Raw genomic sequence first — 24,575 nt, forward strand, 5'->3', positions numbered from 1 at the left:
GTTTTATTGGTACAAAGACCTCTTATATGTCAAAAGATCAAGGCAAATTTGATTTATCATGCCATGACCCCTTTGATATAGTTATATAAATAAATATAAACATAAAAAAAAAATCAAACATTTACATATAAATATAAATAAAGGGCAATGAATGAACATGAAGTGTTATTGTTACAATGAGATTAATAACTGTCTTTCTACACTTTGCACAGGACACTAAGGTGACGGTCACAACTAGAGTGGTAACAGAAGAAGGTATCTGGTGTCAAAGGGTTAACAGACTCAGCATGTGGGGTAAAAGCTGGCTGCTACTAGGCAGGAAGTACGATCCACAAGAAGAAGCTGCATTCAGACAGTGGAGCATGTGAAGTCCAGATGTTAAACTCTTTGCCACGACTGACCTACATAGGAAACAGCATAGCAAGGGTCAGAGGTCACTTGGCCTGAGGTCACGTCTGCTAATTTGTCTCCTCTGTGAGCTACGCAGCCAAACATGGTGTACACTAGTGTTCAAAGGTTTGGGTCAAGTCATTTATAATGCTACAAAAGTTTTCTACTTCAAATAAATGCTGTTTGTATCTACAAACAGAAATTGATTTTTGAAGGATCATGTGACTGGAGTAATGATGCTGAAAATTCAGCTTTTCCATTACAGAAATTACATCTTTAAATATATTCAAATGGAAAACTGCTATATTAAATTGCAATAGTATTTCACAATATTAATGTTTTACTGTATTTTCCATCAAATAAGTGTAGCCTTGGTGAGCATTAGAGACTTCTTTCAAAAACATTAAAACATTTTAATCATTCCAAACTTTTGACCGCCAGTGTACACATGGTGCATTTTTGCAAATCACTGCATACCACTTTTGCAAAAATGCTATGTAGTACAGCATTCTGAACATACATATTCAAATATAAGAAACAAAGTGAATCGGGACGGAAGAGGAGACATCCACAGGAAGAGGAAATGGGGTAAGATACGAGTCTAAGTCAATAATTACAGCAAACCTCAGAGTGACTAATTACAGAGCAGCATCTCAGCCTGAGGAGCCGTGGATGTCTAATGACGGTTCTTGCTCTGGGACCAACAGGTCGGAGTGTCTGTCTACAGCTGGGAAAAACCCAACAGTGTCCTTGAAAAACTCTTTCAGTCCGGTGGGATTGAACGGCAGTTAAATGATTAAATCAATATAGCAATTATTGCGATTAGAACGTGAATGTTATGAGCTAATTTGATCATTATATCTTGAAAACAATCTTAACGATTCCTCTTGCAAGCATTGCTCTTACTGTTACTCATTTCAACAAAGCCCCAACGCTAAGTATAAGACCAATTTGAACACCTAATTTGCAACACTTTCAAAAAAATGAAAAAAAGTTGATTGTAATGTTGATGACTTATAAAAAGAAGCATTCAGAGACACAAGTATTTACTGAGAGCAGAACACTGGTGGGCTTGAGGTTGTATAGTGCGGATACACAGAAGACAGACCTGTGGAATTTGAATGCTTAGAGTCAAGCTGTAAAACCAGGAATCTCCTAGAAACCTACAAACGCACACAAATGCAGCCAAGGTCTTTTATCTTATAGGCAGAATTTACAAGAGAAAGTCAAATGACAAAAAAACAAAAAAAAAACTCCACGGCAAGAAGCTACGAACACTGCATTAATGTGAACAACGTACACTGGTAACACTTTACAATAAGGTTCATTAGTGAACATTAGTTAACTACATTAGTTAACATGAACTAATAACGAACTGCACTTAAGGATTAGTCCACTTTTAAATACACTTTTCCTGATAAATTTACTCACCCCCATGTCATCCAAGATGTTCATGTCTTTCTTTCTTCAGTCGAAAAGAAATGAAGGTTTTTGAGGAAAACATTCCAGGATTATTCTCCTTACAGTGGATTTCAATGGCTACCAACAGATTGAAGGTCAAAATTACAGTTTCAGTGCAGCTTCAAGGGCTTTAAACGATACCAGATGAGTAATAAGGGTCTTATCTAGCAAATCGATCGGTCATTTTCGGAAAAAAAATACAACCGTTTATGCTTTATAAACAAAATATCGCCTTGAACGTACTTTCCGCTTCCGCATTCTTCATAACGCTTATGCTGAATGTCCTACGCCTTCCCTATTCAAGTTACGGAAAAAAACGAAACTGGCGCCGCGTTCGTTCCGTAAGTAGAATAGGGAAGGCGTAGAACATTCAGTGTAAAGTACGTTCAAGGCGATATTTCGTTTATAAAGCATAAACGGTTGTATTTTTTTCGAAAATGACCGATCGATTCGCTAGATAAGACCCTTATTACTCATCTGGTATCGTTTAAAGCCTTGGAGCTGCACTGAAACTGTAATTTTGACCTTCAATCTGTTGGTAGCCATTGAAATCCACTGTAAGGAGAAAAATCCTGGAATGTTTCCTCAAAAACCTTCATTTCTTTTCGACTGATGAAAGAAAGACATGAACATCTTGGATGACATGGGGGTGAGTAAATTTATCAGGAAAAGTGTATTTAAAAGTGGACTAATCCTTTATAGAGCATTTGTTAATTTAAAATCTTGCTAACATTAGTTAATGCACTGTGAACTAGCATGAACAACCGTATTTTCATGAACTAACGTTAACGAAGATTAGTACATTCAGTAACAAATGTATTTCTCATGGTTAGTTAATGTTAGTTAATATATTAACTAATGTTTAACTAATGAACCTTATTGTAAAGTGTTACCTATACTCTATATGGACAAAAGTATTGGGACACCTGACCATAACACCAACAGGAAATGTTATGACATTGCATTCTAAATACATAGGCATTAAATGGTTAGTTCACCCAAAAACGAAAATTCTGTCATTAATTATGTCGTTCTACACCTGTAAGACCTTTGTTCATCTTCAGAACACAAATTAAGATATTTTTGATGAAATTCGTGAGCCTTCTGGCCTCCGATAAACTGCAACACAATTACCACTTTCAAGGCCCAGAAAGGTAGTAAAGACATCATTAAAATAGTCCATGTGACTACAGTGATTCAACCTTAATGTTATGAAACGACGAGAATACTTTTTGTGTGCAACAAACAAACAAAAATAATGATTTATTCAACAATTTCTTCTCTTCCATGTCAGCTATTGACCTTGTAAACAGTGCCTCGCTTCCGGATTCTACGTCAGAATGCCGGCTCAGTATTGGCTGACACTGTTCACATGAGCAGCACAACGCATGCGTGTGATGTTGACGCAGGAGCTGGCCAATAATGAGTCGGCGTTCTGATATAGAACCCGTAAGCGCTGTACTGTGTGTTTGTTTTTTTGCACACAAAAAGTATTCTTGTCGCTTCATAACATTAAGGTTGAACCACTGTAGTCACATGGACTATTTTAATGATGTCTTTACTACCTTTTTGGGCCTTGAAAGTGGTAATTGTGTTGCAGTCTATCGGGAGGCCAGAAGGCTCACAGATTTCATCAAAAATATCTTAATTTGTATTCCAAAGATGAACAAAGGTCTTACGGGTTTGGAACGACATGGGGGTGAGTGCTTAGTGACAGAATTAGTGACATTTTTGGGTGAACTAGCCCTTTAATATGGACTTGGATCCCCCTTAGCAGCTATAACAGCTTCCAATCTTCTAGGAAGGCTTTCCACACGATTTTGGAGTTTTTCTGTGGGAATTTTTGTCCATTTATCCAGAAGAGCATTTGTGAGGTCACATAACAAGTGAGCCTTGGTATGCTGAGGCATTAAGATTTCCCTTCACTGGAAGTAAGGGATCAGGCTGCCAAACAGAGAAGCATGATTTGTCACTCAGTGTCCAGTGGCGGCGTGCTTTACACCACTCCATCTGACCTTTGGCATTGTACTTGGTGATGCGAGGCTTGCATGCAGCTGCTCGGCCATGGAAACCCATTCCATGAAGCTCCCGCCACACAGTTTTTATGCTGATATTAAAGCCAGTGGAAGTTTGGAACTCTTCAGCTATGGAATCAGACTTTTACGCACCATACGCCTCAGAACTCATTGACTCTACTCTGTAACTTTAAATGGTCCTCTGCTTGGCTGAGTTTCTGCTGTTCCTAAATGCTTCCACTTTCCAATAATACCACTTACAGTCTAGGAAGGATGAAACTTCACAAAGTGACTTATTGCACAGGTTGCATCCTATTGCAGTAGCATGCTTGAAATTACTGAGCTCTTCAGAACAACCCATTTTATCCCCACAAATGTTTGTAAATGCAGACTGCATGGCTAGGTGCTTGATTTTATATACCTGTGGCAATGGGTCTAATTGAAACACACCTCAATTCAATAATAAAGAGGTGTGTCCCAATAATACCAACCCACCACTTTGGTTGGTATTACGTTGATGCAATGATATCCAGATATTTTTATGCATGACATCAGTGTCCAAATAATTTAAGGTTAATGGGAGTTATTCATACAAATCTTTGTACACTAAATGCTAACTAACTAATTACTTCCTAAAAAGAAATAATATAACAGTCATAAACACAGTCAAACCATACAGATGGGACCATGACGTGTGTTTGTATAAAGTCATAAACAGATAAAACTAATCCAGAGGTCAGTAAACCTTGAATGACTCTGTGTCTGTTTCCAAGAAAGATAATGTTAACTCTTTCTGGGCTTGAAATTTTACAGCCTAATACAATAATAAACCATCTAGTTGCCAAAAGAGTCCTGCGACAAAGTCTCTATGATCTTCTCAATACCTTTTTCAATGCATTTTCTTCACCCATTTTTTTCGTCTAGTATCTGATCACTAGAAAGCAAATGCTATAAAACGACGCACACACTGAACTTGAATATACATATTGTTATTGATCTAATTCACTAACACTAAGCATGAGAAATAGTAATAAAGACCGTTGACTCAAACACCAGCATCAAGAACAAGAGTGTGGGACCGTTATAAAAACAAAGCACAACAGCAGGACAAGACAAAAGGGTGGAGAGACTCAGAGTTGAGATAGAGCGAAAGATAAAAGAATCGATGGGCATTAGGAGGAGCATTTTCGATCTAATTAAGAATGTTGGAGGCGTTTGAGCTATTGGTGAGAGGAGAGGAAGAGGTCGGAGAGGTCAAGGCCTTGTGTTTCACTTCCAGCTTTTCCAATTAGTGATTGTTTGGGTGTGAGACCGATGTAATCTCCCCAAAACACAGCACAGACAGCCAAGTGTGTGTGTGTGTTTGTGTGTGTGTGCGCGTCTGATGTGGTATCCTCTGTAGGTAAATCTCACAAAACCAGTCATGAACATGCCTGGGCAAAATTTCACTCTAAAATCAAAAGAAAGAAATAATATAACAATTAACATTTTTCTTCAAGAAAATAAAGTCAATTTTGATGACACTGCATTTTTTTTAAACACGTTAAAAAAATTGTGAAATATTACTAAAAATTTAAATAACTTTTCTATTTGAATACATATATTAATGTTGAAAAAGTTTATTTTGCTTGTCAAATAAATGTCTTTACTGTCACTTTTGATTTAATGCATCCTTGCTGAATAAAAGTATTAATTTCTTTAAAAACATTTTTTGAACAGTAGTGCACATTGTGACTATTTTCATGCCAATTAAGCAAAATAAATTCTCATTATTATCAGTGTATATATTTACACTGATACTTCTGTGAAATACTGCATATATATACATATATATATATACACATATACATACACACACACACACACACACACACACACACACACACACACACACAGTATCTCACAGAAGTGAGTACATCCCTCACATTTTTGTAAATATTTTATTATATCTTTTCATGTGACAACACATAAGAAATGACACTTTGATACAATGTAAAGTAGTGAGTGTACAGCTTGTATAACAGTGTATATTTGCTGTCCCCTCAAAATAACTCAACACACAGCCATTAATGTCTAAACAACTGGCCACAAAAGTGAGTACACCCCTAAGTGAAAATGTCCAAATTGGGCCCAATTAGCCATTTTCTCTCACTGGTGTCATGTGACTCAGTGTTACAAGGTCTCAGGTGTGAATGGGGAGCAGGTGTGTTAAATTTAGTGTTATCGCTCTCACTCGCTCATACTGGTCACTGGAAGTTCAACATGGCACCTCATGGCAAAGAACTCTCTGAGGATCTGAAAAAAAGAATTGTTGCTCTACATGTAGATGGCGTAGGCTATAAGAAGATTGCCAAGACCCTGAAACTGAGCTGCAGCATGGTGGCCAAGAGCATACAGCGATTTAACAGGACAGGTTCCACTCAGAACAGGCCTCGCCATGGTTGACCAAAGAAGTTGAGTGCACGTGCTCAGCGTCATTTCCAGAGGTTGTGTTTGGGAAATAGACGTATGAGTGCTGCCAGCATTGCTGCAGAGATTGAAGGGGTGGGGGGTCAGCCTGTCAGAGCTCAGACCATACGCCGCTCACTGCATCAAATTGGTCTGCATGGATGTCGTCCCAGAAGGAAGCCTCTTCTAAAGATGATGCACAAGAAAGCCCACAAACAGTTTGCTGAAGACAAGCAGACTAAGGACATGGATTACTGGAACCATGTCCTGTGGTCTGATGAGACCAAGATAAACTTATCTGGTTCAGATGGTGTCAAGCGTGTGTGGCGGCAACCAGGTGAGGAGTACAAAGAGTGTCTTGCCTACAGTCAAGCATGATGGTGGGAGTGTCATGGTCTGGGGCTGCATGAGTGCTGCCGGCACTGGGGAGCTACAGTTCATTGAGGGAACCATGAATGAGCAGAGCATGATCCCCTCCCTTCAGAGACTGGGCCGCAGGGCAGTATTCCAACATGATAACGACCCCAAACACACCTCCAAGATGACCACTGCCTTACTAAAGAAGCTGAGGGTAAAGGTGATGGACTGGCCAAGCATGTCTCCAGACCTAAACCCTATTGAGCATCTGTGGGGAATCCTCAAACCGAAGGTGGAGGAGCGCAAGGTCTCTAACATCCACCAGCTCCGTAATGTCATCATGGAGGAGTGAAACAGGACTCCAGTGGCAACCTGTGAAGCTCTTGTGAACCTCTTGTGATGCCCAAGAGGGTTAAGGCAGTGCTGGAAAATAATAATGGCCACACAAAATATTGACACTTTGGGCCCAATTTGGACATTTTCACTTAGGGGTGTACTCACTTTTGTGGCCAGTGGTTTAGACATTAATGGCTGTGTGTTGAGTTATTTTGAGGGGACAGCAAATACACACTGTTATACAAGGTGTAGACCCACTACTTTACATTGTAGCAAAGTGTCATAGGTTTAATTTTCTCCATGCAAAGCTTTTTTCATAAATTTTATGGTGAAATGTGACCTGCACATTGTTTTCGTGACATTCTGGAGCGCGTGTGAAGCATTCCACTTTGAAACATTTGGCTCGCTCGCTCTCTTTAAGAATTCATAAATGTGCACTGTTGAATTTGCTTATGAACGCTGCGTGTTTGGGTGGGAGAACATGACTGTTTGTTAAAGTGAGCATGACAGAATGTGAACTCCAGTGGGACGCTGCTGGAGTCAAGCATTACATGTCTCCTCCTCCTTCCGTTATCAGCACCTCCTGCTCTCACATGCCTCCTCAAATTCCTTCATCCCCTTCAAAAAACACCCATCATGCTTTAACATCACAAACTGGCTCACTTTTCACATTCAAATCTATTTACTCGTCTCACGTGTTGTAATGCCTCCATCCTCAAGGCATGGCCTGAAATCTTCAGGAATTTGCGCCATTTTTCTTCCCAGATCTGTTTTTTTCCCACTAAATACACACACACATACACACACACACCCAGATCATCTCTAGGATAGAAGGCATGTCTGGGCCCCACTCGCTCCTATTGTTCTACTGCTCTAAAAGACATCAGGGAAAAGTGCTATAATACAGATTCTTGGAGTTAGTTGGTGCTGCTTGCTAAGACAAAATCACCATCTACTTCTCATTATAATGTTTAGTGACTTGAACCCCCATAATTACCAAAATAAACATCATGAAAGCAGCATAATAGTAATACAGTACAACATACACAAGTCTTCTGAATGCATACGATAGCTTTGTATGAGGAACATTTTCCTGTGTTAAAAACAACAACATTGTCATTGTGAAATATTATTACAATTTAAAAGAACTTTTCTATTAGAATATATTTTTAAAATGTAATTTATTCATGTGATGCAAAGCTGAATTTTCAGCATCATTACTCCAGTCTTCAGTGTCACATGATCCTTCAGAAATCATTATAATATGCTGATTTGCTGCTCAAGAAACATTTCTTATTATGATCAATGTCATATTTTTGAGGAAACAATTTTTTTTTTTTCCAGGATTCTTTGATGAACAGTTTAAAAGAACAGCATTTTTTAAAACATTATACGGTCACTTTTGATCAATTTAATGCATCTTTGCTGAATAAAAACATTAATTTTCTTTAAAAAAAAAAAAAAATCGTACTGATCTCACACTTTTGAACGCAAGTTTACCTTGTGAAATTAATAAATTAAATGAAAATGGTGTTATCTGTTTTTGTCCATACAATTAAAGTCAATTGGGTCCAAAACAACAGTTAGCCTCATTGGTTTTCATTGTAAGGGCAGAAAAAACAGAGACATTCATCAAAATTTCTTCTTTTGTGTTACACAGTTGTGTTATCACTTTAATCTCATGCCTATCTATATCAACCTGAAACATTCACGCCACATATTACTTATTGTCCACGTGTGAGATCGAGGCTCGAGCTGGTCTGAAATCAGTGAGCAGATGCGTTTTGGTGTTTGAGAATGTTGCAGAAAGGATGAAAAGGCTTTTCATGAAATACCTCTCTGATCAAATTAGCCTCGAGATTCAGGAGGCAGGCAGACTCAATTTCATTAAAGTCTTTGCGAGTTGAGCAGCTTGAGTGTGTGTGTGAGAGAGAGATGATGTTTGTAAGAAAAGCTCATTCATTACAGAATGATGGAGAGCATGATTTCTGTGCATTTGAATGATAGAGTTAATGGTCAGGTCAGATCTGATATAGAAAACACAGAATAACTCAAACTGCCAGTATGAGGAAAGCATCAGCCTACGATAACCAAAATCCAATTTTACATCACTTTATATGTCACAAATTCAAATTCAAAAATTCTTTCTATTTTAAATCATTTAATAATTATTGATTTTTAGATAATCCAGTCAGTTAAACATTAAAAGGCATTGTTCACCCCCCCAAAAAATGAAAATTCTGTCATCATTTACTCTCCCTTGCCTGAGAGATTTCTGTCCCTCCATTAACAGTACACGCAACACGTCAGAAATGGTAAACGGAAGCTCAACCCTGCTTGCTTGACGTGCGAGAACCAATGAGGTTCATTCTCGTGTGTTATGCGGCACATTTGAGCTTCCGCAAGAACAAATGAGATTTGTTCTTGTGCGTCAAGCAAGTTTGGTTGAGCTTCTGTTTATGTTCGCTGATCAATTATATGTGAATAAAAGCCTGATTTCAATCTGTTCATCATATAAAGCAATTGTGTCTCTTCAGGAAATTTGCACTACCGTTCGATTCATATGGATTAGTTTTACAACTTCTTTAAGAACTTTTTAAAGTGACAAAGTGGTAGTTGCATGTACTGTCAATATAGGGACAGAAATCTCTCAGACTTCACTGAAAATATCTTATCTACAAGAGGGTGAGTAATTGACCCTTCGCCAGGAGTTTGATTGACAGGAAATCTAACCAATCATAATGCCGAATCCACCATTTTGTCAGACAAAGCAGTCAGGGGAGTTAGCAGATTAATGTAGGTGGACTTGAACTTAAAAATATGGTGTGTACGGATGTCTTTCCGCGATGAAAACAACATTCCTTATGATGTTCATTCATGTTTATTTGATGCTATAAATGAACTAGTAGGAAGAGATCATCGGTTCATGAGCCGCTTGAACTGAGGCACTACAGCGTTCTGTCAAGACACATTAAAGAGTCACAAAACGGTTTTTATTGTTTACATTTCTTTAAAAATTACAAAATTTGAAATTTGAGACTTTCATATCAAAAGTAACCTGCTCTGTCTTGTCTGTCCACGTGTTGTCAGTGTCCTCTTTGCTCCGCAATGTATTTTTGAAAATGATGTGTGGCGAGAGATCGGCATAGCTTGTCGGACATAGCAACAGTAACTAAAGGGGGCGGGTCTTTGCGAACAATCATTTGATATTTTTTTTTTTTCCATTTTGGGTTGAACTAGCCCTTTAATTCACAATAATCTCACTGATAATCTTCTTTGTATTTCAAACTTGATGGACAAGCCAAAATATCAGTCAAAATGATATGTACATTAATAAATATATTATGAATATTAGATATTCAATATAATTCCAACTGAAATTAGAACATAGTCTCTGAACTGTCTGTTTTATAATATATATGCACACTGATACCCATTTCTAGAAAAACACAGTATATACGTCAAACTCCCTAGTGGGTTGACAATCAAACAAAGAGTCAGAAAGTGTAAGAGAAACCAAGAGAAACAGATCCAGCCAGAAGAGTCTTGATGGAACTCATTATGTCTCTTGTACACAAACGGCACAAATCGGCTCCCTCAAAGCAACTATTTCTCCCTTGTCTGCTTTGCTTTTTCCTCCTTTTTCATCTCCTTCATCCATCAGTTTCTGAAACAACAACTGTCTTTCAACTCTTTAATATCACACAGGATTCCTCAACTATTTCCCACAATCCCTTGTGCATGGCTCCCTCCCATGTCTTCCTGTCGGCAGTATCAGGGCATCTCTGATATAGATACGGTCCCCGTCAACTGCTGCCCTGTGCACATATATCATCCTACACCATTTGTACTACAGATATGAATGATTCCTCAATCATGTGACGAGTAATTTTAAAAAAAAAACCTGAAAACATGATATGGCTTAGCACAAATCACAAAGGCTATGATTTAATTAAATAAATATATATATGCTGCATGTTTCAGAGTGTTCTTTTATAAAACAAGCAGCTCATGATCCAGTGTCTCAGAGCGGTTAAATAATAAAAGAGTAAAATTACACATACATACATCTCTCTCTCTCTCATATATATATATATATATATATATATATATATATATATATATATATATATATATATATATATATATATATATATATATATATATATATATATATATATATATATATATATATATATATATATATATATATATTTTTTTTTTTTTTAGTGAAATATTACAATGGTCAAATTTTTTATTTTCTCTTTAAAGGTGCCCTAGAATTAAAAATTGAATTTATCTAGGCATAGTTGAATAACAAGAGTTCAGTGCATGGAAATGACATACAGTGAGACTCAAACACCATTGTTTCATCCTTCTTATATAAATCTCATTTGTTTAAAAGACCTCCGAAGAACAGGCGAATCTCAACATAACACCGACTGTTATACGAAACAGTCGGAGCAAAACCTCAAACTCATTCAGAATCAAATGTAAACATCCAAATAAATACAATACTCACATAATCCGACGCATGCATGCAGTATGCATGACGAACACTTTGTAAAGATCTATTTTGAGGGTTATATTAGCTGTGTGAACTTTGTTTATGCACTGTTTAAGGCAAGCGTGAGCTCCGGGGGCGGAGAGCGCGAGCATTTAAAGGGGCCGCAGCCTGAATCGGCGCATTTCTAATTATGCCCCAAAATAGGCAGTTATTATGGGGTATTTTGAGCTGAAACTTCACAGACACATTCAGGGGACACCTTAGACTTATATTACATCTTGTAAAAAAATGTTCAATGGCACCTTTAATATTTTTATTTAGTGAAAAAACAAGAATTATTATTTTTAGTCATATTTATGAATATAAAATCATAAATATTTGGTCAAATTATGCAGCTATACAAACAAGCACAGCAAACCTGGCGCTTTGTTTTAAATAAAAAAAATAAATAAAAAAATAAAACAAAATCACAATTCTCAGAAGAAAAATAAAATAAAAATAAATGTTTCTAAGCAATCTCAGACATATGGTTTTTGCCAGCAGACAAAAGTGCTCACATCAATGCCTGCGCATTTGCAAACGGGTGAGCAACAGAATAAATAAAAACACACAGACTACAGCAGAGACCTTCATGTTTGAAGTTACTACTGACTCCAGCATTCCGGTCTGTAAGAGTCAGCAGTACTTCCCAAAATACACTATGAACTCACCCTTAAATATATCTGACACAGTGTGAGCATGACTGTACTTAAGTTCTAGAGTTATAATAAATCTGCTCACATGGCTGTCCCCTCGTCCTGTCTGAGAGATTACGTTCAGAGCATTAGTGGGCCAGTAGGTAAACAGGAAGATCAAACCCAAAAGAGAAGCTCAAATCAATGGGGCTCTTTGACTCCTGGCCGAGACATCGATTTATCCCACTAGACCACCTTGAGAATGTTTGTGTATGTGTTTGTCAGCAAGAGTCAGACAGTGAAACAAAGAACAGAGGAGAAAGACCGAATCCATGTCTTTGACACTGAGAAACGACAAGATCATAAAGTCACCATTAGGTCCATGGAAATGTAATGTGTTTAAAAAGTAGGAATAAGCTTTGGCAACTGTAATTCTCTTTTCATGCTAGTCTACCTTATGCAACATACAAACAGCACAAACTGAAAGAACAAGTAAATTTTACATCCTTAGTCCCTTTTTGGGTTAAGGTCCAGTAACATTACAGAAATTTCATTATCAATAGTGTAGCAATGTTTGAAGCACAGCTCACACCGAAGTCAAACCAAGCCACTTTCTGTTGTTCAAACCAGCAAATTTGTGTAGCCAACTTGATCCCGATTTGAAATCTGTGTGGGAAAATCCCTCAGGCGAAAATTCACAGATTCATAGTAAATTGACTCATTTTCGACTGTGAAAAATTGCTGAACAACAGTACATGTGACCGTACCCTTAGTCTGGTGCTAAATATATGTTTCTAGGGCTTTAGTCTCAATAGGCTTTATATAAAAGTGCAGTCTACTCTGCATTAATCGAAAAGTCAACATAGAAAAGATATCTTTCTATTAATTTTACTAGAGCTGCAATGATTAATCGCGATTAATCGTTTGCAAAATAAAAGTCTGTGTTTACGTAATATATGTGTGTATCCTGTGTATAATAATTATGTATATATAAATACACACACATACAAGTATAAAGTTTAGAAATATATACATGTATTATAAATATATATATTTATATATATTTTATATTACATATAAACAAATATTTCATATATAAATCTAACATTTTTCTTAAATATATACATGAATGTGTGAGTATTTATATATACATAATTATTATACACAGAACAGACACATATAATACGACACCAACTTTTATTTAGCAAACGATTAATCGCGATTAATCGTTGCAGCCCTAAATTTTACAATTTGTTTTTAATGATTTTGAAATCCTGAACAGACTTAGTTTCTTAGTGTCTTAGTTTCAGGTCAATGGTAAAGTATGTAGTTCTGTGCCAGTAGTGACGATACTGCAAAATTTAAGAGTTAAGAGTTTCCAAACAGATTTTCCATACATTTCAACCTTCCCTTCCATTATGACAGACCTCAAACAAACAATAACTTTCATAGTGTTGTTCCTGCACATTAAACTAAGCATTTTAAGACCAAAAATAATCACAAACATCACCTTTAAATGTGGCATCACTGCTAGCACCAGCTAGGAAACTGCACATTCGGCAGGATTCCAGATGGTTAGCTGACTCACAGTGTGACTGACTTTCATGTCTCACTATATTTTTTTTGTCTTCCATACTGCCTATAGTCGGGGACAGCAGAAATACAAGCTGAAGGTCTTTGGCTATGAGGCGTGAAGCTATTAAAGTGTGCTGCTAGCTGTTCTGCGTAAAGATGCAAAGCTAGACACTGGCAGAATGACTCTGTTTCATGCATGGAATAAAGTTTGTCCTTTCTCCGAACAGCAGGTATGCCAAATAACACTTCTAAAATTAAAAATTAGATGTAATAAACAACAACAACAACAACAAAAATGTACAGGAGGCCAACCAAGCCAGGGCTTATTGGTTTAACACAGTGAAACGCTTGCAATCTCTTCGGCCATGTCTATATTCACAATACAACATTGTGTCAAGTACATTATTGCTTAATTAAAACATCTGATTCTTAAATTTTAGTACTCACAGCTTTGGAGAAGCTAGCAGCACACTAGGGGGTTTGTATTTATTTGTCCTATTGCCTGTAATTAGTTTCTTTGTTCTTATTTTACTACTGACTGTTGTCTCGCATCCAATAAGACTGAACTTTTTTTTTTACTTTTATTACTTAGGCTGTATTAATTTTGTCTGTGACATAAAAACACAGTATTTTCCGGAAATAAGTCGCACCTGACTACAAGTCTCACAGGGTCAAAACTGCATTGTGGAGAAAAAAAACAAAACAAGTCAGTGTATAAGTCACTTTTTTACATTCAGAAACAATGTAAAACACCAGTAAATAAAACTAAACTTTTAAAAACATTATAAACACTATAAACATGTATTTTAGTTCCCTTCAATCCACAATAAATTCTCTAAACTGGTATATAGGAAACATGCTATATAAATAAATATGGGCTTAAGTACCTCTAACATTCGGCACAAATCCAAATGTGTGCGTTTTGTACTTTTTTTTACGTGCTTGGTGTTAAATGCATTACATAAGTCGCTTTGTAATATAAGGGGCAGCATGCACACACACAAATTTTTTTTTTATAATACACACACACATATATATATATATATATATATATATACACATATATATATTTTAGGGATGTGCAACGATTAATCGCGATTAATCATTTGCAAAATAAAAGTCTGTGTTTACGTAATATATGTGTGTGTTCTGTGTATAATAATTATGTATATATAAATACAGACACATACATGTATATATTTAAGAAAAATTTTAGATTTATATATTAAACATTTATATTTATATGAATAAATATATATATTTACTAATATATATATATATATATATATATATATATATATATATATATATATATATATATATATATATATATATATAAACATGCATATATTTATACATGTATGTGTATTTATATATACATAATTATTATACACAGAACACACATATATATTACGTAAACACAGACTTTTATTTTGCAAACGATTAATCGCTATATATATATATATATATATATATATATATATATATATATATATATATATATATATAGAGAGAGAGAGAGAGAGAGAGAGAGAGAGAGAGAGAGAGAGATGTAAACCAGATTGAAAACAGTCATTATTTTTGCTATTTTATTTGAAAAACTAACCCTACCACTAGTGTCACTAGAAATTACACTCTTCAGACTAGTCCTTTGGAAAATCCATCAACTAATCACATGTAAAAATATGCAGTTCTCATCCTCATCCTCTCTCTCTGTCCCTTTTGGACAGAAACTTCTTTTCACTCCATCACACAAACACACACCAAAATACCCCCGTGCAGTAGATTATGATTGCACTGCAATTTTCGTCTTCAGCTCCCTCGTGAGGGTGTGCCACTGTCAAATATCTTCCTAAACACCCGTAAGCATGTACAAACACATACACGCAGAAGACGTACATAAATTCCGTGTCCAAAAGCAGCGGTTTTAACACGATTCCCTCCCCCTGTTCTGAACCAGCCCTCAATCCCTTTAAAGAGAAGACAAGGAGAGAAAGAAAAAAAGAAAAAAAAACAGGAAAAAAAGAGAAGAGCAGAGCTGTTATGACTTCCAGCTGTGGGAACAACTGGCCCACGAGCAGGAAGTCCAAAGGAAATGCCTTCGTCACATCACGGTCCTGCAATCCGAGCGGTCTTCAGAAAGAGGGAGAGTTCTCTCGCTCCCTGCATTCTGCTTTATTTGTTCACTTGTATGGATGCATGTGTGTTTTAGGCACGTGTTTTTCATTTAATGGCTTACCTCATATCTTCCAATAAATCACATTCTGTCTGGTGTTTAAGGTGCAGGCGGCCGAGCTGCTCCGTATGTGTGTTCTTCAATTCCTGTGTCACTTTTACCTGAAGAGCAGACGACATCATTAGAGGCGAGGAAGAGGATGGCACATGCCAGTTGCACACACACACACACACACACTGTCCCACATGAGCTCATTATTGTGTTTCCAGCTCCAGTCAGCCGTATGTATACGCCAAAACGACAAATTCACAACCTTTCCAAACGACAAGAGAAAAATTCCTGCAATCAAACTCTAACAGAGCAGACTGACACATTTTTATGGTTGATTCTTTCTATAAAAACGTATATAATCACGTATATAGTCACTCGCAGTCACAAGTGAGTAATTAAAGCTGAAGTGTGTCTTTTTTTGAATTTTAAAACTCTTTTGATATGTTGCGACTCAAACCATGGCATGAGTTTGTGGGTGGGACAACCTGACCCGTGATGGTCAGGAAACCTGTTTGGAAATAATAATTATGTCAATAGCGTGAATATAACACACTTAAGCTTTAAACTATTCTATATGCAAGTAATAATTGACTCCGGGCCATTGAATTATTAGAAAATACTACACACCCAAGGTGGTAATGCGGCCACAAAGCAAAGCGGTGTGAATTACACCTCGGGTGTGCATTATATTCTAATAATTCAACGGTCCGGAGTCAATTATTCCACTTATACTACGGTTATCAAACGGCAAGACACTGTTCAGATGTTGTATTTGAAGACATTTGTCAGGTTTTTGTCCTTAAAACACTCTTGTGTGTGTGGGACTAATTTCTTACGCATCTCATCCTAAGCCTCTTGCTAATTCCAAAACATCATTTCAGAACTAGTAACGAAGGCTTGAGCCTTCAGCAGAATAATACTGTTGATGTAGTTATTAACGAGGTCAAGAACCTCACAGTTATTACCTCATTGGTGAGAAATATCATGTAGCTTTTAAGTTGCTAAACTATTTTACTGATTAATTAGTCAGAGCCTAGCGGACAATACGTTTCTGTGCGAGTCTGTGTCTGTATACAGTACGTATGTGTGTGCGTTTAAATGAGAGAGCGTGAGAGAGTATGCGATTACAGGACACAGTTAAACGCGTTTTGTAGCAAAAACCATGACAATAATTGTCGTTTTTATCCTATTGTTTACTATATTTATTTGCTTGGTCGATGTCGTTCTGGGTTTTGTTTCTTTTGCCGCAGTAGGCTTTGAGGACATTTTGAAATGACTCCAATAAATTGGGCGAAGTGATATGGAACTGTAATGCGGTCAAGACCTGGCTAGAACTACTTCACCCATGTGTTTCTTTGAAAATAATTGCACAACTTAGAGCATTCGTCAACAAATCAGATTCAAGCATTCAACAACCCTGTAGTATAATACAATATATATTGCTCATCGCATAGATTAGACTAACATAGATATGGTACTATATTATTGTTCTTTATTAGTCTAAGCTTCAAGGTGAGCAATCACAGGCCTGATTTAAGCCTGATCAAGAACAGACAGACACATCACCTTTTTACAAAATATGTATTTTAGATGTATTGTAGAGGTACCACGGACTAACACTGTCTACACCGGATGCGATCGGACAGATAGATGCTGTCTACAATGGACGTGACAAAGCGACCATTGCAAATCCATTTGTCCTTCCTATGAGAAGTATCGCAAGTGTTTTGAGCACGTCGTAAATAGAATGAGGCATCAGAACGAGGCATGGGTAGGGCTGGATATCGTTCAAAAATTTTCAAAATCGATACCGATACCTTGACTTCAATACCAGTTTCTGAACGATACTTTTTAAGAAACTTTGGTTTTCTTTGGCATACTGTATCAAGGCCTGAATTTCATTTTGGAAAATGTGGGGAATTCCCCCCTTAGGTGACTCTTCTAGGGGGATTTTTTTTAATTTGAGGCCATGGGTTCTATTGTCTTTTTTCACGTCGCATTGTCCGGTGTAGACACGGTGTGACGATGATGCTTTATGTAAGATTTTTTTAGCATACAGATGTTATTTAACACATTATTACATCATCTGAAACACAACTCTCAGATAAATAAAAACTGTACCAAAATTAAAAACAGATATTTGCATTTTTCTACAGACATGGACATACTGAAAGAAATGTATCACCATAAAGTTCAAATGCTTCCAAGGCCTTGAAATGTCTGAAGTGTTTCCAAGTTATATAATCTGGATAAGATTAAATGATTATAACAAAACAGTAAAGATGAATTATGGACTTTTATTATGAGAAAAATGTGTTATTTAGCATGACAGGGGAATTATTTCCTGGCATGACACGTCCTAAGATTCCATATTTAATGGACATCTAAAGACTTCAGAAACTATTACACAAAAAGATGTTATAAAATCTGCATCAGCACAGCATCCAAAACAGAGAAGCAAGTAATCAGCAGAGCCACACATTTAGGACATTAGTATACCATGGTACTGAATGAGTACACGTTCACGTACCATGGTATCCGGTCCAAAAATGCACTAAAGTCACTTTTTGGCACATTTTTTCTTAAAAACAAAGGGGTGATGGGTGAGAGCGATACCATAAATTAACCATTTTGGATTCCCCAAAGAACATTTCAGTAAACGGTTCTTAAAAGAATAATTTTTCTTAGTGTGAACTGAAGAACATTTTAAAAATCTGAAGAACCCTTTTCCACAATAAAGAACATTTTGTGCAATGGAAAGGTTCTATGGATGTTAAAGATTCTTTATATAACCATAGATGCATTTACTTTAAAGGGATAGTTCACCAAAAATGAAAATTCTGTCATTAATTACTCAGCCTCATGTCGTTCCAAACCTGTAAGACTTTCGTTCAGAACACAAATGAAGATCTTTTTGATGAAATTTGAGAGATTTCTGTCCCTCCATAGACTGCCTTTGCAACTGGAACCTTGATGCTTTAAAAAGTTCATGAAGGATCAGAAAACTAATCCATATGCATTGAGCGGTTCAGTCCAAATTTTCTGAAGGGACTCAATCGTTTTTTTATGATGAGCATATTTAATTTAGGCATTTATAAATCTTGATCAGAGAACATAAACAGAAACTCACCCGAACCTGAATGAAGCGTGAGAACAAACCTATTCCAGAAGGATAAACGTGCCGCGTAACCAATGAGGTTAATTCTCGTGTCTTACAGAGCACGTTTGAGCTTCTGGAAGAGGTTTGTTCTCGCACGTCATTCAGGTTCGGTTGATCTTCATTTGTGTTCCGAAGATGAACAAAAGCTTTACAGGTGTGGAACGACATGAGGGTGAGTAATGACAGAAATTTCATTTGGCAGTGATGTCTCGTGCATATACTTCAACGAGTGCTAGACATTACTGCCGTTGTCAGAGCGGGATCAGACCTCACTAAGCGAGTGCTGAACGCAGTTGGACATAGTGGTGTATTAGAGGTAAAAAATGATATAAATAATGTTCGGCTTCTTGCAAAAACCGATTGTTTCGTGTCTTAGGACATCAATGTGCCGTCATGAGCCGCAGGGTTTAATTTGGATTTGTCTATGCATATTTTTTGACTCTTATAAATTGTGTTACCATTCACTCGCATTATAAGACTGTCAGACGGCAATGGTTGCAGTTAAAAATCATAATTTGTGTTCTACTGAAGAAACAAAGTCACCTACATCTTGGATGCCCTGGGGGTAAGCGGATAAACAATTTTCATTTTTGGGTGAACTATCCCTTTAAGACCTTTAACTGCTCACATATGGAACTTTAAGTTGTGGATGGAATGATATGAAACAACATTGATTAAACTTGTAAATAGCTTTGTGCTGCCAAAATCGTCCGGAACTCTATAAATTAATCATGATTACAGGAAATATGATAGCATTTCTTTTTAAGTTAAATGCTCTTATAACAATCTCCCTTGCACATTGCCATCAATCATGTTGTGTTGTGTTAAATAAAACACATAAAAAAGGTACCTGAGGTTCACAACCCAAATGCAACTACAAGGCCAAGAAAAACCCAACGGGACCAGACCAATGAGCCCGGGCAGGTTGACTAATATCTGGGGAGAAACTGTTAATTACAACAGAAGTTCTCCACTTGGCAGGTGAGGAGATAATTGGTTCTATAACAACTCCCTAAAGGTTAGAGCCAATAAGGATGGAAAATAATACAGAACGCCCAGGTTTCCAACCCTGGCAGCATCAGCAAGACACAATGTTACAGGCTGCACCATAACACACAGTATGACAGCCGGCTGCACGGCTCTCATCACCACTTTGAGCTGTACAGGTGAAGCATTATTACTCCGAGATGGAGGAAACACTAACAACAGCATTTGCGTCAGAGGAAAGCAACAGTGCTTCAACAAAACAGCACATTTTCCAGGCATTTATTACAGTGGAGAGGCTGATCAGACCTTTATGGAAATATCCACACTGATGTCAGACACAGACCAGATCATATATTTGGTTTGAAAGAGACATTAGTTAACATATTTACTGACTGTTAGCCACATTCACCTTTTAATTTTTCCTAAAACACACATTTATGCAAATCATATATATATATTGTATACTGTCTTCTGCATATCTGTAGAGCTAAACGTCATTTATCGTGCATTCAAATCAAAGCAAACATTACCAGCGTTACAACGACCAAAGATAACGAATATCACACGCGTCTTTGTTTAATATTTCCATTTTATAACAAAATTTGGCGAAAATAACGGGGTTTTTAGGGGGTAAACCTGTGCTACATGCTATCAGCCTTTCTCCTCTTCACAAGACAAAGCAATAGCAAAAGTCAAACGTCACCTTTAAGGCTTTTACGCTCTGATGCAATGCTTTGATGATTTAAATACATGAATGTGTGTGGAATGAGAGGAATACTATGTTTTTGCGAGGTAATTTCACATTCCTCCATACAGCCTGTGGGACATGAGTTTGAAACCCAACACCCCTGCTGTCACCTCTGTGAGAGACAGAAAAACATTTCTGTAGGACATATGCTTTTAAACTCATATTTCCACGATGTAAATGACACATTTAGCCGAGATGTGTAACCAAATGTCAGATTTTAGGGTTGGAATACCAATAAGTGATCCGTCTATTTGACAAAAGCATGGTGACTGGGTTCAATCTGAGTAAAAACACACAAAACAAGACGACTCTCATGGCTGCATGGTTTAACCGTTATCTGGGAACAAACCAGCCCCTAAAACACGCATCTATCATCTCTGGTAAGATATCTGCTGAATTTCGGGATTATTTACCACCGCTGCTGCTCTAAAAACAACAATAAAAACAGAACTGATCGAGAAAACTCTTGATACATCGTTTCCGTTGCAAATAAAAACTGATACATTGTTTCAAAACAAACAGCGGCTGGAAACAAAGTTGAAACTTCGGGACAATGTAACAGTGTTGCAAATCACATTTAAAGAAAACACACTCACACACACACACACACCACACATACACACACATTGTTCCAACGCTGGTTTCTTACCTTTCTTGGCGGAGGCTGCATGTTTAAACATTGGCACAAATGAAGTAAAATCCCAAAGAAATGATTCCCAGAGCGAACGGGGTTGATGATTAAGAAAAGGGTATCAGACTGGGATTCAGATCTGAATTCAGACGGCCATGATGAAGCAGGTCCAGTCGGGCAGACGCTCAACAAACACTGCGGATCAGGGGAGAAAGTAATGAAAGAGAGAATCTGCCTCCAAAGAGCAGACTCGAACCGTAAAACCAGCCCAACAGCGCCCCGGACCGGACACACCGAACCCCGCTATACGAACCCTACTACGGGGAAGGCTTGGCTCATGAATATGAATTACGTAACGGGACGTTCGCTCACTAGGCGCATCTGATTGGCCGCCGTTGGTACGTGGGCGACAGTCAGCTGGTTATTTAAATAATAATTGAGTTATTTGATTGGACAGTCCAAGAATCGAAAGGAGTTCATTAATATTCATAACCTAGGCCTTGGCCATAGTAAAGTAAATTTCGCAATTCGAATTATTATTTATCCTCAGGATGAAAACATAACAAATTTGATTTACTTCAGACAGAGGTGCAAAAATAACGAGACTGGAATTCTGTAAACATAGATAAATAGATAAAATAACTATAGAAAGACAGACAAACTGTTCTGGATTTTCTAACACCTTTGTTGGACTGACATTGTAAAAACAACAAGGAAGAATATATAACTATTGGCAACATATAAAATCATATTCATTGGATGTTACAACACAACATGGTGCGAATTATACAATAGCCTTCAGGGGGTCAATGATTGGATTGGATCAATGAAGGGACTTTTTTCTGATTTTTGCGGCCTAAAATGACTGAATTTGCAGCGGCTTTTCTTTTTTCTCGGACTTTGGCAGTTTGATACATGCTCCGAACTACTGATTTGAAACAAAAGATTCATAAAGCTGCAAAGCTTCATGAAGCAGTGTTTTGGAATCACCCATCACTAGATATTGTTGAATAAAGTCATTATTTTGTTTTTTTGGCACACGAAAAGTATTCTCGTCTCATAACATTAAGGTTGAACCATTGCAGTCACATAAAAAAATATTTATATATTGTTTTAAATATGTCTTTAGTAGCTTTCTAGGCATTTAAAGGGTTAGTTATCTTGCTTTCAATGGACGCCTCACTGAGCCATCAGATTTTATCTACAATATCTTAATTTTTGTTCTGAAGATGAACGAAGGTCTTACAGGTGTTGAACGGCATGAGGATGAGTAATTAATGACAGAATTTTCAATTTTGGGTGAACTAACCCTTTAAGTTGTAAGGTGGCACCAGCCCCTTATTTGGCAGTGCTGTGAGGACAGACAGAAAAGCACTGAGCTTGAGATGCAGATAATAACATTAACTTTTATTTTATTATTAATAAATATTAAAAATATATACTAGGGTGTGGAAATGGCTTATAAAATAAGTACTCCTCTGCAGCATCTACTACAGTGGTAATTTATTCTTTTTTTATTTCTAAATAAGTGTTTGCTTTCCTACATCCTGAAACCTTTAGTTTTACAAATGGGGACAAACTATGAAGTATGAACAAATAATGTTTTGGACATCACATTAAAATTAACATTCAAATTGGGCAATATTTAAAGCTTTGAAGTGCTGGGAAAGGTTGTGTGAAGCACTTAAAAGAAACCGCTTGAATTCACCACATGTAATTAATAACCTCGCTGTGAAATCTTGTGAGAAGCATTTACTGTAGGTTAAATTCTTTGCAGAATTCTCTGTTAAACCACAGATATCAGATCAAATATCAGATATCATATCAGATCAAACAGTGTTCACAGTGGCACCGTTTGATCTGATATCTGTTTTTTAACAGAGAATTATGCGACGAATGTGAATGCTTCTCGCAAGATTTCCACAAGATTTCACAGCAATGAAATTAATTCTGCAGTGAATTCAAGCGGTTTCTTCTCAGCGCACGTGTAGAAATGTTGTTATGTGATCGAGATCGGCCCGCTGCTCTGAACTCCTGGAGGGACTGATATATATATATATATATATATATATATATATATATACAGTACAGTCCAAAAGTTTGGAACCACTAAGATTTTTAATGTTTTTAAAAGAAGTTTCATCTGCTCACCAAGGCTACATTTATTTAATTACAGTAAAAACAGTAATATTGTGAAATATTATTACAATTTAAAATAACTGTTTTCTATTTGAATATATTTCACAAAGTAATTTATTCCTGTGATGCAAAGCTGAATTTTCAGCATCATTACTCCAGTCTTCAGTGTCACATGATCCTTCAGAAATCATTCTAATATGCTGATCTGCTGCTCAAGAAACATTTAATGTGTACAATTGTACAAAATATTTGTGTACAATATTTTTTTTCAGGATTATTTGATGAATAGAAAGTTCAAAAGAACAGTGTTTATCTGAAATCTAATCTTTTGTAACATTATAAATGTCTTTACTGCCACTTTTGATTGATTTAATGCATCTTTGCTGAATAAAAGTATTCATTTCTTTAATTTCTTTTCAAAAAAATAAAAATAAAAATTCGTACTGACCCCAAACTTTTGAACGGTAGTGTATAATGCTACAGAAGCTTTGTATTTCAGATAAATGCTGTTCTTTTGAACTTTCTATTCATCAAGGAATCCTGAAAAAAAAAAAGTACACAACTGTTTTCAACATTGAAAATAATCATAAATGTTTATTGAGCAGCAAATCAGCATATTAGAATGATTTCTGAAGGACCATGTGACACTGAAGACTGGAGTAACGATGCTGAAAATTCAACTTTGCATCACAGGAATAAATTACTTTGTCAAATATATTTAAATAGTACACAGTTATTTTAAATTGTAATAATATTTCACAATATTACTGTTTTTTACTGTATTTTTAATTAAATAAATGTAGCCTTGGTGAGCAGACGAAACTTCTTTTAAAAACATAAAAAATCTTAGTGGTTCCAAACTTTTGGACTGTACTGTGTATATATATATATATATATATATATACAGTGCTCAGTGTAAA

At 36.5% G+C, this 24,575-nt stretch overlaps 1 protein-coding gene across 2 annotated transcripts in view; it reads right to left on the reverse strand.

Moving 5' to 3' along the window:
- Window positions 1-21,831, reverse strand: part of LOC125254390 (F-BAR and double SH3 domains protein 2) — a 119,555-nt gene extending 97,724 nt beyond the window's left edge. The window contains exons 1-2 of one of the 2 annotated variants that reach the window (XM_048168993.1): window positions 21,535-21,831; window positions 16,003-16,100 (exon numbers count right to left, since the gene is read on the reverse strand). In XM_048168993.1, the coding sequence (XP_048024950.1) occupies window positions 16,003-16,100; window positions 21,535-21,555 (119 nt within the window). In that variant the 5' untranslated portion in view covers window positions 21,556-21,831. The remainder of the gene's footprint in view (window positions 1-16,002; window positions 16,101-21,534) is intronic. The other variant, XM_048168994.1, reaches the window with a different exon arrangement.
- Between the last annotated feature and the right edge of the window lie 2,744 nt (window positions 21,832-24,575).

This window comes from Megalobrama amblycephala, linkage group LG19 (assembly GCF_018812025.1).
Source record: "Megalobrama amblycephala isolate DHTTF-2021 linkage group LG19, ASM1881202v1, whole genome shotgun sequence".
NCBI classification, from domain to species: Eukaryota; Metazoa; Chordata; class Actinopteri; order Cypriniformes; family Xenocyprididae; genus Megalobrama; species Megalobrama amblycephala.